At 55.5% G+C, this 14046-nt stretch overlaps 1 protein-coding gene across 1 annotated transcript in view; it reads right to left on the bottom strand.

The window, feature by feature from the left end:
* Positions 1-4543: 4543 nt before the first annotated feature.
* Positions 4544-14046, bottom strand: part of KCNK3 (potassium two pore domain channel subfamily K member 3) — a 38681-nt gene continuing 29178 nt past the window's right edge. Inside the window, exon 2 of the mRNA XM_047746747.1 lies at positions 4544-7813. Coding sequence (XP_047602703.1) covers positions 6888-7813 — 926 coding nt within the window. The 3' untranslated portion in view covers positions 4544-6887. The remainder of the gene's footprint in view (positions 7814-14046) is intronic.

The following is a 14046-nucleotide window of genomic DNA, read 5'->3' as shown; positions in this document are numbered from 1 at the left end:
AATGCCCGATCAAGGACAAAGAGATATCCTCAGGCCTCCCTGGTTTGGACCAATAAGCAGGAGAGCAGAGAGAGGAGGAAGGATCACTTTAGCTGTGAGTTGTCAGCTTGGGGGAAGAACGATGTGTCCCCTCCCCCAACCTGGCCAGGGGCCGCAGTGGGCTCCCGGGAATCCCTCCTACAAATTACACAATACGGGGAGATGGCATCTGCTTCTCAGGTTGGGTGTCTACTTCGGAAACGAACTTGCTGCTCTACTCTCTGCCTGTTTGAACAAGGGCAAAGAATACTGGGGAGCGGGGGCAGGGCTCCCTGGGAGCTGTCTGCACTCTTGCCACCTGGCATGGTCAGGATGTGTGAGTGTCCTGTGATTCAAGTAGACACTGGAAGGTGGAAGGGCCAGCTTTGAATTTTTACAGCTCTCCGAGAGCTCTAGGTGTGAGGAAAGAGGAAGCTGGGAGGGGACCTCCCCCTCCAAAGGCTGGAGCTCTGGGGGCACTGGGAGAGAACCTGGTAAGGACACCAGCTGCACAGTGTCCCCACTAGCCAAAAGTGTCCTTGTTCTGCCCAGGATGAGGCAGAAAGAGAGTTTTTACTACAAAAGCGAGGACAAAGCACAAGTGTGGTCTCCCGAGTTGGACCTGTGCACTCTGGAAGGGTAGTGCCTCTTCAACCCCGCTGATGGCTCCAAAGCCAGCCCCAGGATGTGAGCCTTCTTCCTGCCCCTCTGATCTGGTAGTCAGACCAGAACATTTTGTACCTGGGGATGACCTGGTCCCATGCTCCCTCTTTAGGGGACAAGAGCTGTGAAAGAGTCCTGTTTTGGGAATTTGGCAAGTGTTGAAAGCATCACATTTCCCCCCAGAACCTTTGCCCTTCCGTCTGAAGGGCTGGAGTTGTTGGCTGGACATTCAGCTTCCCTTGGTCCCAAGTTTAGGGCTCTGGGCAGAGTTTGCCCAGGACTCAGAGTGAAGTGAGGAAAGTGTTCATGACCCTTTGTCTCCTTCTGCTAGTGGGTTCTGTGAGCCATGTCCATCTAGGGGCTCCCTGAACCATGGGAACAGCATGGCAAGCTGTGTGGGACAAGCCGCTGGGACCGAGCACCAGCCCCGGCCCTGCACATCTGCGGCCAAGGAGATGCCCCGGCAGCAGGTGTGGCTCTCAGATGCAGAGGTCACCATGAAATGGTCCCAGTTTTCAGGACCTCCTTCTGAGCTTCTGTTCTGACAGCTGTAAAATGGGAATGTTAACCCTCACCTAAATCACGGGGTTTTCCAATGGTCAGATGAGAGACCGTAGTGAGAGAGCTTTGTTGATGGAAAATGCCATCGAGTGGGTTCTTGGGGGTTCACGGCCAGAGATCACTGAGGTCAATTCCATCACAGCCCCTGGCCTAAGGGGGTAACACCACACACAAAGCCCCCCGCTGCCGCTGGGAGACCGGGGGGCAGGGGTCTTCTGGTGCAAGTGGGAAATTTCCAGCTTTCAAATGGCTCAACCTCAGAGATTAGCGACTTTCATCTGGGGCCCTACTCATGTGTGTGTGTGTGTGTGTGTGTGTGTGTGTGTGTGTGTAGCGGAGTGGAAAGTGAGCCTCTCTGGATACTAATCCCGGCTGTATCGTTATCTTGCTTCACGACCTTGAGCATCTCACTTCCACTCTGTGAGCCAAAATCACTTCCTCTGAAAAAGAGGAGCTGGGCCAAGGATCTTGGTGTCTCTGTGTGTGTGTGTTTGTGTGTCTTTGTGTGTGTGTGTCTTTGCAATCTTCCAAAGGTGGTGACGGTGCCCAAGGCTGTGTTTCAGCATCACCATCACCTGGGCAAGAGGAGGGGACAGCGTCCTCTGTAGACAGCTCCTTCTGCCTCCCCCCACCCCCAGGGAAACGGTTTCTCAGCCTTCCAACCAGGACCTAGCTCTCGGAGTCAGAGGGGGCTCCTACTTGATGCTTCTCAGTGAAGATGGCCACAGGCACCCTGGGTGGGGAGGATTGCATGGCCAACTTGGGCGATTTTCCTACAGAAGTTTTCCCCTGGTGTTGGCTTCCTGATTTAAGTAGTAGGGATGTTGGGGGGCTTGGCGGGGGCTCGTGCTGAGACTGTAGAAAGATCTAGATGGTCTTCAGTGGGAGTTGGGAGGGCCTCAGGTGGGACAGGATTTCTTAGCTCCATTGGCATCCGCCATCTTTGGAGGGTGACATTTTTAGCTTCATAGTATCCCCTTTCACCAAGGTTCTGAATTTGAAATGATGTGCCCTGAACAGCTCTGTGAAAGGACACAGTGAGGTGGGTGAGAGCTTGGGGGCCATTGGTTCTGGGCTCAGATCCCAGCTCCGCCACTGATCCTCGGCTTGATCCTGGCAAGTGAGCAGTTCCGAGCCTTGGTTTGAGTGGACACATGATTGAGATTAACATATGTATTTTGCAAAGGTCATGGTCCTCAGTTACAGAAGGACTTAGAAGCAAAACTCCTTTTAGAATTTACTGAGTGGGAAGGACAAGCCTCTCAATGAGACAGATTTCACTCGATGGGCATGTCCCAAAGCGTGCTCTGTGAACCCAGGCTGTGCGGAGACAGCATGCAGAGGGGTCTGGTACTAGGAACTAACTTGGGGAAGGCTAAGTTAAGTACAGGTAAACGGTCGTGTTTGCTGCGGGGTTTTCCTAACCTTTACTAAGCCAAGATCGCTCAGGAAGCTCCACGCGTGAGTGACATGTGCCGCATATCCCCAGATTTGTATGTCCATGGAACTCTTTTGGCACAAAGCGTACCACATTTGGGATCCATTTGGGGAGGAGCTGTCATTGCACGCCTTTCTCTCTGGGCTCACAGGAAGATTCTGTGTCTATCTGAAGCTTACACAGATTAACCACATCAGCGGGGATCTTGGTATATTTATACCCCACATCCACTCTGCGGTGCTGGTTTTCTATTTTTGTTTTGCTGTATATATATTTTTTAGTGCAGGATGCCTCCGATGCTGGGCGGAAGTGAGGAGGTTGGGGATGGCATCACGTGGGGATAAAGAGACCACGGTAGTTCTCCAGGCAGTTCTGAGTCTGTAGGAGCTAAGGGCGGGGCGCTTGGGGGCGGGTCATCACCACCATCATTACGATCACCCCTTGGAAGACTGGGGTGAATGTAGCCCCTTGGGGATTCCTTCAAGTTCTGATTATTTTGCCCCCGGCGAGGAAGAAAGGAGGGCAGGTGTCAGCATATTTATGTCCTGTAAGAGCTGCTTAAGAAAGTTAAAGCAACCTTGTGCTGGTCCCTGCCGACCTCAGAAATGACATCATTTCTATTGTTGCATTTAGCTTTGCTAAGAAAGACAGAGACAGCTGGGCCACAGGTCGGAAGCCCTGGCTATGGATGGGGTAGTCTTAGGTGTGGGGGAGCCAACAGGGACTAACCTCCAATTCTGCCACAACCACACTCAGAGCCATGGGCCAGCCAGGAGCCCACCAGCAGGTGTGAGGAGCACTGTCCCATGAAGACCAGAGAGGAGTCCGGGTGCCATCACCTCTTTCTTTGAACTCTGAACCCCCAATAAATGGTTTCTCCCTGTATATGTCAGGTAATCCAGGTGAGTAGATGTGGGGACTTGGAGAAGTTGCCCCTACCTACCCCTCCCCCTTTATTTCCCTGGAGCATTTTGACCTGTAGAGAGCAAACCATTAGTGGACAGAGAAATCAGTTAGTGGGTTGTGACCAGCATTTTATAACACGAACTAGAATAGAAAGTACTAGAATGCAGCATTGGCTATAGTAGGGATTAAATATTATTTCACAAAAGATAGATAGGTAGGCAGAAAGACATGCAGATAGATAAAAATGGGGTTGTGGTGGACAAAGTGTTACTGTGGGCCGTACTCAGTGACATCTGGAAGCTTCTGGCACCAGCTGGGAGGGCGCATCTTCTTCCCGGATCTGTTCTGGGATCTGGGGCCCAATCCCAACCAAGTTATCCCTCCGCACCCAGAAAGAAATATACCCCGAAGACAGGTGCTTGTGATGTGTCTTCCTTTGAAAAGACATTTTTGTGTTAATCAGACCCCTAATCCCGGGAGTCCCCGCTGGTAGAGAAGACAATCCCCCTCTGGCAGACAGAAAGTGGTCCCTGTCAGCTGGGGTGCATCCGGCCAGACTCTGCAGGCTGCGTGAGGAGTAGGAACACTGGATTTGGAATTCTCAGTCTGGTTCTAATACTGGGCCTGCCAGTCATTTCTGTGTGACTCATGGCAAGTGACTTGCCCTCTCTGGGCTTCTGGGTACTCACGTACAAGGGGACCACTGGACCAGGTGATCTCTCTTCAAAGGTCTTATCTTGCTCTCAGAGGCATTCCAGGATGACACTGAGAAAATCTGGATCTTGGAGGAAATTACAAAAGGGATGGCAGGGTTCCCCCAGGTTTCTTCCTAAGGCCCCTGAAGCAAAGGCTTTGGTCAGCTTGAGGCGCGTCAGCTAGGTGTGTCTGTAGACCTCGGCGGGGTACATGGCCGCTCCCTGGCAATGCCGAGGGTACACAATACAGAGGCAGCTGAGCCTGAGCCCGGTCTCCATGGACAGCATTTATTAGACGCCATTCTCAGTGTGAAGACAGATAGGCAGGAGGGGCGGAAGGGAGGCTGTGGCAGCCGTAGCCTTTGGGGTCCAGGGGCTGCCCAGGGTGGGGTGTGGGCGTGGGGGCCTGTCACCCACACGTATTGCATATTCTGTGGCAGTGTGCCCAGGCATAAGGCATTGGGGAAGCAGAGAGGCTGCCTGCAGTGGGAGGGTGTGAGGGGGGAAGCAACGCTGGCCTTCCAGCTCCCTGGGAAACACCCAGCTGGAGACTGAGCAGTCTGCCGTGCTCTGCGGAGGACCCTGGGCCTCCATCCTCACCATCTCCCTGCGACTTTGGTTGTGGCTCCCTCGGGACTGACGGGACAGGACCCCTCGAGGGCAGGGTCACACACAGGACAGAGGCAGCCAGCACTGCCCCGCACCCCCACACAGAGACACAGAGGGCACCCCGGGTCCCGGGCCTTCTTCTCCTTGGCACCTGGGCAGCCAGCCAGCAACTCCACACAGAGACAGGACTCACACACAGGCTAGACTGCTCCTCTCTCGGGGTTCCCAAAGGCTGGAGCCCATGGCAGGGGTTTGGCTAAGGCCAAGTGCCCTGTGGGTCCCCCACTCCAGCTTCCCCGAATACCTGGGCTGATCTTGCTCAGCCGTGGTAGAGGGCTGACACGGGCACAACACGGGAGGGCAGTATTGAATGGGAAGAAGCCCCCCTGCCCACCCCTTGAGGCTGCCCGGAGACATGGGGCCAGCTCCAGGTATGGGCCAAACAGTGGGGTCTAGGGCCTCACCTCCCTCTGCCGCTCTGTGCCCGGCGTTTCTGGTTGCAGGCGGGGTGGGCAGTAGGCCCGCCAGGTCCAAACTCCCTACCTGGAAGGGGCGGTCCTTGCTGCAGCCTTAATTTATCTCCACTACCTAGGACACAGGCACCAACACCAGCTGCGGAGCCAGGGATGATGTCCCAGTAGGATGCACCTGACATTTCTAGCTCATTCTGCCCCATTCCCAAGCCCCCACAGGCCCGGCTCCTGGCCTTTCTTCCACGAGCCTCAGGCCTGCTTCTCGGTCTGTAAGCAAGCAGTCCAGGAACTGAGGGCTCCTATCCAGCCTCAGGGGCCCATTCAGAAGGCCTGCCTTCTGGCCAGGTCGCGTAGAGGCTGAGCCCTGACACCAGCTCCATCCTGGGGTCTGGTTCTGGTTGAAGCCCCAGGGGCTCACACAACACCTCAGTGCGCTGGGCAGGAGCCTCGCTTTCAGCAGCGGCCAGAGGAGTCCGAAGGAAAGGGAGCCGAGGCTCAGAACAAGCAGCCTGGATTCTCGTTCCCCTGGGCCGCTTGTCATCTGTGTCACCCTGGGCAAGGCACGTCGCCCATCTGGGTGTCCGTGTCATCTGTGAAATGGGGTGAGAACTCTCGCCCTGATGATCTAACCAGGGCTCTGTGAGAATGAATGAGTAGTCAGGACAGGGTTTTCGGAGGCTGAAACTCATTCTGCAGATTGAAGAGCTGATCATTGTCAGTAGTGGCTGGGGATGGCAAGTATGAAGTGTCCTGTTTGATTCCAAGGGCAGTGTCTGAAGCTGGACTTGTCTTAGCCGGAGGTGGTTGGAAGCCAGTGAACTCTCATCCACCACCCTGCAGACTGGGGGTTGGGGCTCTGCCTCCCCGTCCCTTCCCTGTCCTTCCTGTTCTTGCTTCAGTCTGCCTGTCTTCTGGGGACTAGCTCTAGGGACTGCTGGGTTTCCACTTTCTCCATTAACTGCAAAGCCATGCAAAACAACACAAAAGGTAGTGGGAGGTTGGGAGACACAGCTGGGGATGAGGAAGGGGAGTGGGGCTGAGTGGGGGTGACCTGAACAAAGACACCCAGGCCTTTGAAGCCCCGGGAAGGTAGGAGACCTGGCAGGACAGAGGTATAAATAGAGATGCAAACTTACACGGAACACGAAGTTCCCTCCGGATGGAGGAGGACGGTGGGGGGTGGTCTGGGTACCAGCAGGGCCTCTGAGAACTGGGGAGCTCCTTAGATTTCCAGAGGGATGGGAGGCTCCCAGCTTCTGCCTTCCCTCCCCCACCCCCTACCCCTCACCTTTCACATTTCTTGGAATTTGCGGGGCGCAGATGTCCCGAGACATCCTCAGAGCCCGGGCTCCTGCCAGCTGGTGCGCGAGCAGGCACAGTTGGAGATGGGGATGCCGGGGGGGGGGGGGGGGGGAGGTGGTGAGGGGTGTGGGGGAACCCCATGGGGCCTCCTCCCGGACCCCGGTTGCTCCTCGACCCCCGCCCCCCGCCACTCCCAGGTGCTCCAGGTCCCCGCGGGGACGTTCACACGGAGCTCCTGCGCTTCATGAGGCCGCGGAAGGTGGACAGGCTGTGCAGGCCCGTGGACACGGAGCTGATGGCCGAGCGCTGCGCCCCGCTGCACAGGCAGCGGTGTGAGGGCGTGTCGCTGTAGCGGCCGCCCCCTCCGGGCGACGAGTGGCTCTGCTCGACGCACGTGTCGGACGTGGAGAGGTCCCGCGGGATGATCATGGGGATGGAGTACTGCAGCTTCTCGCGGCTCTTGTACCAGAGGCACGAGCACATGGACTGGAAGTGCAGCACCTCGGCGTACACGTTGCGGAAGCCGCCGCCGCCGCCGCCACCGGCCGCGGATGAGGCGGTGTCCGTGGTGTGCGCGCTGCCGCCCGCGCCCCCGCCCCCGCCGCCCCCGCCGCCCCCGCCCGCCTGCCCGTTGCGCGTGAGCAGCGCGCGGTGCTCGGCGTCGCGCTTCTCGTCCTCGGCGTTCATGGTCATGAAGCGCAGCACCACGAGGTTGAGGAAGGCGCCGATGACCGTGAGGCCCGTGAGGATGTACACGAAGCTGAAGGCCACGTACTGCGGCTGCGTCTGCAGCGCTTGGTCCTTCTGCAGCGCCACGTAGTCGCCGAAGCCGATGGTGGTGAGCGTGATGAAGCAGTAGTAGTAGGCCTGGAAGAAGGTCCAGTGCTCGTAGTAGGAGAAGGCGGCGGCGCCGATGCACAGCGTGCTGATGCACGAGAAGAAGCCGATGAGCACCATGTTGGCCATGGACACGTCGGCGCGCCGCATGCCCAGCCCCCTCTTGGCGCGGTGCAGCAGGTACTTCACGAAGGTGTTGATGCGCTCGCCCAGGCTCTGAAACATGACGAGCGTGAGCGGGATGCCCAGCAGTGCGTAGAACATGCAGAACACCTTGCCGCCATCGGTGCTGGGCGCCGCGTGGCCATAGCCTGGGGGAGGGTAGGGGAAGAGGAGAGAAAGCACTGCGCTGCGGGGCTGCTCTTCCAGAAAGCCTGCCCTCCCGCCCCCCCCCCCCCCCCCCCCCCCCCCCCCGATCTCTGCCCTCCACATCCCCTGCTTTGCAGATTCGGATCTCTCCTTCCAGCAGGAGAGAAGACAGCACACACTTAGGTGGCATCCTTGACCCGGTATGCTCTTGGTTTACTCGTAGGGTAGGTAGGAAGGAAGGAGGAAACAGGCAGGGTTAAGTGACTTTTCCAAGGTCACAGCCTTTGGAAGTAGAGCAGCCCATTTTTGAACTAGAGTCTGTTTGGCTTCAAAGATCTAGCTTTTCTAAATCTAGAGAAGGAGATGACACATAGAGCTGAGGGAGGCAGCAGGGAGAGTGTGAAGGGTGCTGGCAGGTCATTTGGGAAACGTGGGTTCTAGTTCAGTGTCTGTGGGCTTTTGACCTGTTCCTTGTCCTCTCAGGGCCTCAGTTTCCTTGACTGTAGAGGATGCAGGTAGGATATCCCATGACTCAGTGTGGAGGGAGGGAAACTGAGGCATGGATGGCTCCTTAATCACTTCCCTGCTTCCAGCCAAAGCTTATGAGGGGTAGCTGGCAACTGGGGCCTTCCAGTCTCCATGAGGCATCTGGTCAACCCAGTTGGGGGTCAAAGGGGACATTGCCTCTCTACTAGCTGGATGAATGATGCTCCAGGGTCCTCATCAGCCCCCAGTCTGGAGCCCTGGGGTCATCCTCTGGGCCTGGCCCTGAAGTAGGGTCTGTCCTCATGGAGAGGTGACATTGCCCTAGTTAAAGCGGGGGCCTTGCCTGTCCTTCCAGGTGGTACTGTCACCAGCCAGACAAAACAACCCTCTGTCTCCTCCACACTGCCCAAAGCCCTCACTGAGCCCGGAGCCAGGCAGAAACAAAGCCTCTCTCTGAGCCAACCATCAAATGGCCTTAAGTCAGGAGTTGTGTCTGGAGATCTGGAGGGGAAAGACACTAGATGGGAACTCAGAAGCCCTAGGCACAAGTTCTGGCCCTGTCATTAGTAGCTGTGTGACCTGGGGCTAATTACTCAGCCTCTCTGAGCATGTTTCCGCATTTGTAAAATAAGGTCTGCTGGTCCTGGACTTGCTTTTTTCACTGGGCTGTTAAGATATTTATTACTTTATTAATAGGATTATTATAATAAAATAATCCTGGTTGGCAGGATTTCCAATTCTTCCTCCTCTCGAAGCCTTATAAAAAATGTAACCAAATGCTTTTTCCATGCAGCTGTCCAGGATTCCTCACTGGAAGGGATCTTCTCTGCTTTGAGTGGCACTGAGAATGTTCAGCTTTGAACCCCAGGGCCAATATTACCACCATCCCTGCTCTGTCCCTTAGGTCCCCCAACTACATATGTCCCCCAACTAAACACTGGCTTGGGGTAGCAGGGTGGGCATGGCTGTACCTTGTCATGCTTCTCGCAAGCTTCCCCTCCCATTGCCCGCCACGCCCATGGAGTATGCCCAAAATATGTGGATAGCAAGGTAGGATACCCTGTGCTTTGATGTCTGATCTGAATTCAACTCCTGACTCTGCCATGGACTGTTTTTGGTTTTGTTTTGTTTTTAAAAAACCTCTGTGAGCCTTAGTTTCCACATGTGTAAAATGGGGCTAATAAGTAGAACCTGCCTCCCAGGGCTTTTCAGGAGAAATAAATGAGATAATGTGTATAATGCACTAAGCCTGGAGTCTGGTACATATCAAATGCTCAGTAATGGCTCGCGATGATTAGCAGTGAATGAAGTAGCAGATTTCCCTTTCTTTTCCAGGCTGGGGGGCAGCTCAGTTCTGGTCAAGTTGGCATCTCTAACAGCCCAAGGCCATTTGAATCCTCAACCTCAGGGAGACCTGGGGATAGCTGCCTGGAGTGTGTGAGGCTGTGGTTTGTACTTAGAATGGGCTCCCCTGCTCCCTACCAGGCCACCGAGCTGGTTGACTGTGTCATTCTGTGCCAGGGGCCTGGAGAGCTGAGCCGTTGAGCCGCCATGCCTGGCCTGTCTGCGTCCCAGCAGGGTGAGAACAGATTGTGCCCGCCAGCCCGGCCACGGCAGCCAGACCACAACTCACCTCGACAGCTGGGCAGGCCCTGAGCCAGAGCTGCTTCTCATCCTGTCCTTTCCTGTCCCCTGGGGCCGGCACTGCCCTGGGTGTGGGGGAGGGTGCAGCACTGTGGATGGGTCCCAACGGGGACTGGGTAGCTCAGGCCCAGCCCTGGCTTAACCACATACTGCCTGTGTGAACTTGGCCAAATCCATTTCCCTCTCTGGACCTCTTTTGCCTTGTCTGCACTCCGGGGGACAGGGAGTGGTTTGAGCTACTGCTGTTATACCCAGCCTGGGTGCCTGGGAACAGCGCCGTCGGAGGGGGGCAAGGGGAGACCGAAGCGGCAGGTATTTCAGAAACTGCGGGGTTTGTGTTGAAGCAGTGGTGACGGGATTTCATAGGAAAAGGCCACCTGAGAGTGTGGTCTGGGGGTAGGGTTGCCTCTGTGGGGTCAGTGACACAGAGGAGAAGGACTTCCTCTCGCCGTCACCACCACCTCGCCCTCTGAGGAAGTCTCTGACTTCTCTTGGAGCTGCCGTCCTTTAGGGAAACCTAGCATCTGCAGGCCTGGTGCACCACAGCTGCTGGCTGCCCACAAGGTCCCCCAGCTGCAGAGGGGACCTGGACTGAGCGCTGCCCCTGTCCCAGCAGACATGAGGCCACCTTCTTCCCCTGGGCCTGTCTGCACACGGCGACCTCCCTGCCTCTGCTGGCTCCCATACTGAGTGTCCCTGTGTTTTCCCCAGCTCCCAGCCGGAAGAGACACCTCCTCCTTCCCCTGCCTGCCCCCTGATAGTGTTCAAAGCAGTAGCACAGCCAGGCTTACCCAAAGGGTCTTATCCCACCGGAGCTCTACCCGACAGCTCTACCCGCTGTCCTGTCCAGGGTGGCCCCAGGCTGGATGTGCCTCACCCTTGAGGTCAGAGGCTCCCCCACCCCAGGCCCATCCTCCCTCCCTACCACAGATTGAGGCTTAAGGTCTTATCCTTCAGATGCATTTTAAACTTTAATGCTGAAAAACTTCCACAAGGCCATTATTATGACTATCTCTGTTTTATAGCTGAAAAAGGCTGGAGAGGCCTTGTGAGTTGGCCAAGGCCTCTAAGACTTTCTGACTCATCACTCATTCTGGAGCCTCAGAGCCCATCCATCATGCAGGAAGGGTGACCAGGATGGGAAACTGAGGCCCCGAGAGGAGAGCCCTCCCCTTGGAGTCTCATCCTTGGGCACTGCCCCGAGCCGGAAGTGACACAGCAGCAACAGGAGTGCGGTGCCCGGGAGACCAGATGCGTCTGCAAGTACCTGGCCCAGCGTCAGTGCGCTCCCGTCCCTTTAGCTGTTCCCTTGTCACTGGGTGAAAGGGCAAGGGAGCTGTGAGGACCTGCTGACGTGGGCGCCCAGCTGGGAGGGGTGCCAGCTGGGGTAAAGCCAGTCCCGGGGGGCCAAGGAACTTCTGGGAAGTAACTGGGAGTTTGGCAAGGCCTGTCTGCCTGCCAGCAGACCCGCTGCCTGCCTGGGCCTTGCCCACATTGGGCGTGGGTTTACGAGAGAGGGGCCAAAGGTGGTCTCCACCTTCTCCTTGCTGTCCAGCTCTGTGAGGCTTTGGGTGAGGGGCTCTGTCTGTCCTTGTGTGTCACCCTGTTCTGGGGCTGAGTTCCTGAGAACCCTCCCTCCCAGGACCTGATGGACTGACCAGTCAGAACTCATGGCCCAACCACAAGACTCTAGCCACTGCCTCTCAGAGCTCTGGCCTGGGCTGTCCCTTTCCCCTCATCTCTCAGCCACCCTCCCTGAATCCTCAGATATATGGGATCTTAGAGCCAGGAAAGTGCTTCGTGATCCTATGACCCACTCCTTCTGTTGTATAGATGAGGACATAGAGGCCCAGAGAGGGAAAGTGAGTTGCTCCAGGTCACACACCCAGTGAATGGCAGAGTGAGACTATACCCAAGGGTCCTCAGTTCCAAACCCAAAGCTCTGTCCTCTGCCCTGTGGCTCAGTGTGACCAAGGTTGACTTGTTCATTCAACAAGGGCCGAGCAGCACCCACTTGCAAGCAACTCAGCTAAGAGATGGTTCTGGAACCTGGCCGGAGGCATAGAATTCACCTGGGGAAGACAGGTGGTTAGTCGTATTAATTAATTATGTGGTCAGACATAAATATGAATTATGGATATTTGGGGTAACAGGAAAATGAGAGGTGGGCAGGAAGCTCTGGGCCATAGTTTCTCTGTTTTCCTCCTGATATCACCAAGGAGCTCAGAAACTGGCCAAAGCTGTCTTCTGGGGAGATGCAGAGGGTTAGGGGCCCAGCCCCTGCCCCTTAATGGATTTTTCTCTCTCGGTGGCCAATTTCCTTCTAGTCAAAGCACAAATAGCTAGCCTGAATCCTTGGTGATGGCCTTTGCTGGACTGGGTTCAGCTGGCCATTCCCCACTGACTTCCTGTGCCCCCTAGTCTGAGTGCCTGACTTCTTACCCCTGGCCTAGTCGGCTACAAAGCTAGAACTCTGGCCACAGCCTTGGGCAGAGAAAAAAAGCACAGGGCTACGGAGGCAGGAGATCTGGGCGTCTGACCTGACCCTGGCCATAACCAGTTTTGTGTCTTGAGCAAGTCCTTTACCCTCCCTGGGCCTCAATCTCCCTCCTCTGTGACATGCAGGATAGGGCAAAGATAAAAGGTTCCCATCATTTTCTCTGCTGTGGATGCCCTTCTGTGATTTCTTTCTATTAACCCACCCATTTGTAGAATCTACATTTTGAGAGACGTTATTTATGAAGAACGAGGTGTTGATCAGTGCCACGTAGCTGCTGCATAGAACAGAAGAGGCACTGGATAGATAATTGTGAAAGCAAGAATTCATTCTTTTCCCATGAAAATGAATTAAGAGCAGCCCTGCCAATCAGAACTTCTGATTAGCATGGGCTAACTGAATCTGGAGACTGAATTAAGTTACCCTTATGCTTTTAAAGTACTGAAAATAGATTATTTCTATTTTCTTCAGGGGATCTCGGCAGTTTAGGGATGCACGTGACCACACAGCAGGCGAGTAGCTCATCTTCTAGGGCCTTGGTCTCCTCTTTGTAAGCTGGGAACCATGACCCACAGACCTCACAGAGTTACTGTGGGCATTTGAGGTGTTGGCAGACTTAGGATGCTTAGGGCATTAGCATCCATGAATATTAATTATGAGTATGAATATTTTGGGGGAACATCAAGATGAGATGGTCTTTAAAGTTCCTTTCGGCACCCGCAGTCTGATTTGTGTTTCCCAAAGTTGATTTCCTGGAACACCAGTTCCATGGACTGCTCCTAACTGTTGGATGAGAGGAGGGTTGCTGGGTTCAATTAAATGGGAGGAACGCTGAATTTAAGAGATTTGTCTTCATTGGATTTAAGTGTTGACTCTGTCAGAGCCACACTCGGGCTAAGGCACGAGGCGGGTCAGAGTTGGGGGAATGGGCTAAAGTTTCCCACTTATTTGACCTTTGAGCGCTTTCTTTACAGTGCATGTAGCTGGACACGTGTTCCTAGAACATGGTTTGGGAACTGCTTGTCTGTAGCATCAAGATCTCTAAGGTCTTCTCTCTAGGTCTCTGACTTTGAGAGTCTCAGATGTCCCATCTCTGACCGGCCCACCCCTTCTGTAGATTAGAAACACACAGTCCTTGGCAATGCTTGGCTGCATCCCGTTTCCTGGTTCCCCGTAGACCTAGTTATCTAATGTAAATACGGGCACCAGCCAGGCTAATGTTTGCCCTGAGGGTAGATGGATCAGACCTGTGGCCCGAGGCACCCAAAGGCTGTGAACTCGGGGCCAAGCCGGGCTTGTGCAAAGGTGGACACGGGGAGGGGGTCTGCCCTTGGAGCTGCCTGGGCCTGTTGGGGCAGCCAGAGAGAAGTGGGGGGGTTGGTTTGAGGAAGACACAGGCAGCTCCAGGGGACCAGCTGCAAGACACAGGTGCCCCAGAGGGTAGCTGGGCTCTCCTGCGGGGCCTGCAGAAGGCATTCAGGACTGAGCCCTTGGGTTCCCTCAGAAAGGCCCACTGAGCACCCCGCCTCCTCAGGGGCCTGAGGCAGACAGGGAGCCGCCCCCTTGGTCTGGAGATGGCTTCAGTGTGGAGCCAGGAAGTGGGACAGG

Source organism: Lutra lutra, chromosome 9, assembly GCF_902655055.1.
Source record: "Lutra lutra chromosome 9, mLutLut1.2, whole genome shotgun sequence".
In the NCBI taxonomy this organism is placed as follows: domain Eukaryota; kingdom Metazoa; phylum Chordata; class Mammalia; order Carnivora; family Mustelidae; genus Lutra; species Lutra lutra.
The sequence above is the reverse complement of the archived record's forward strand: the minus strand, read 5'-3'. Positions and strand labels throughout refer to the sequence as shown.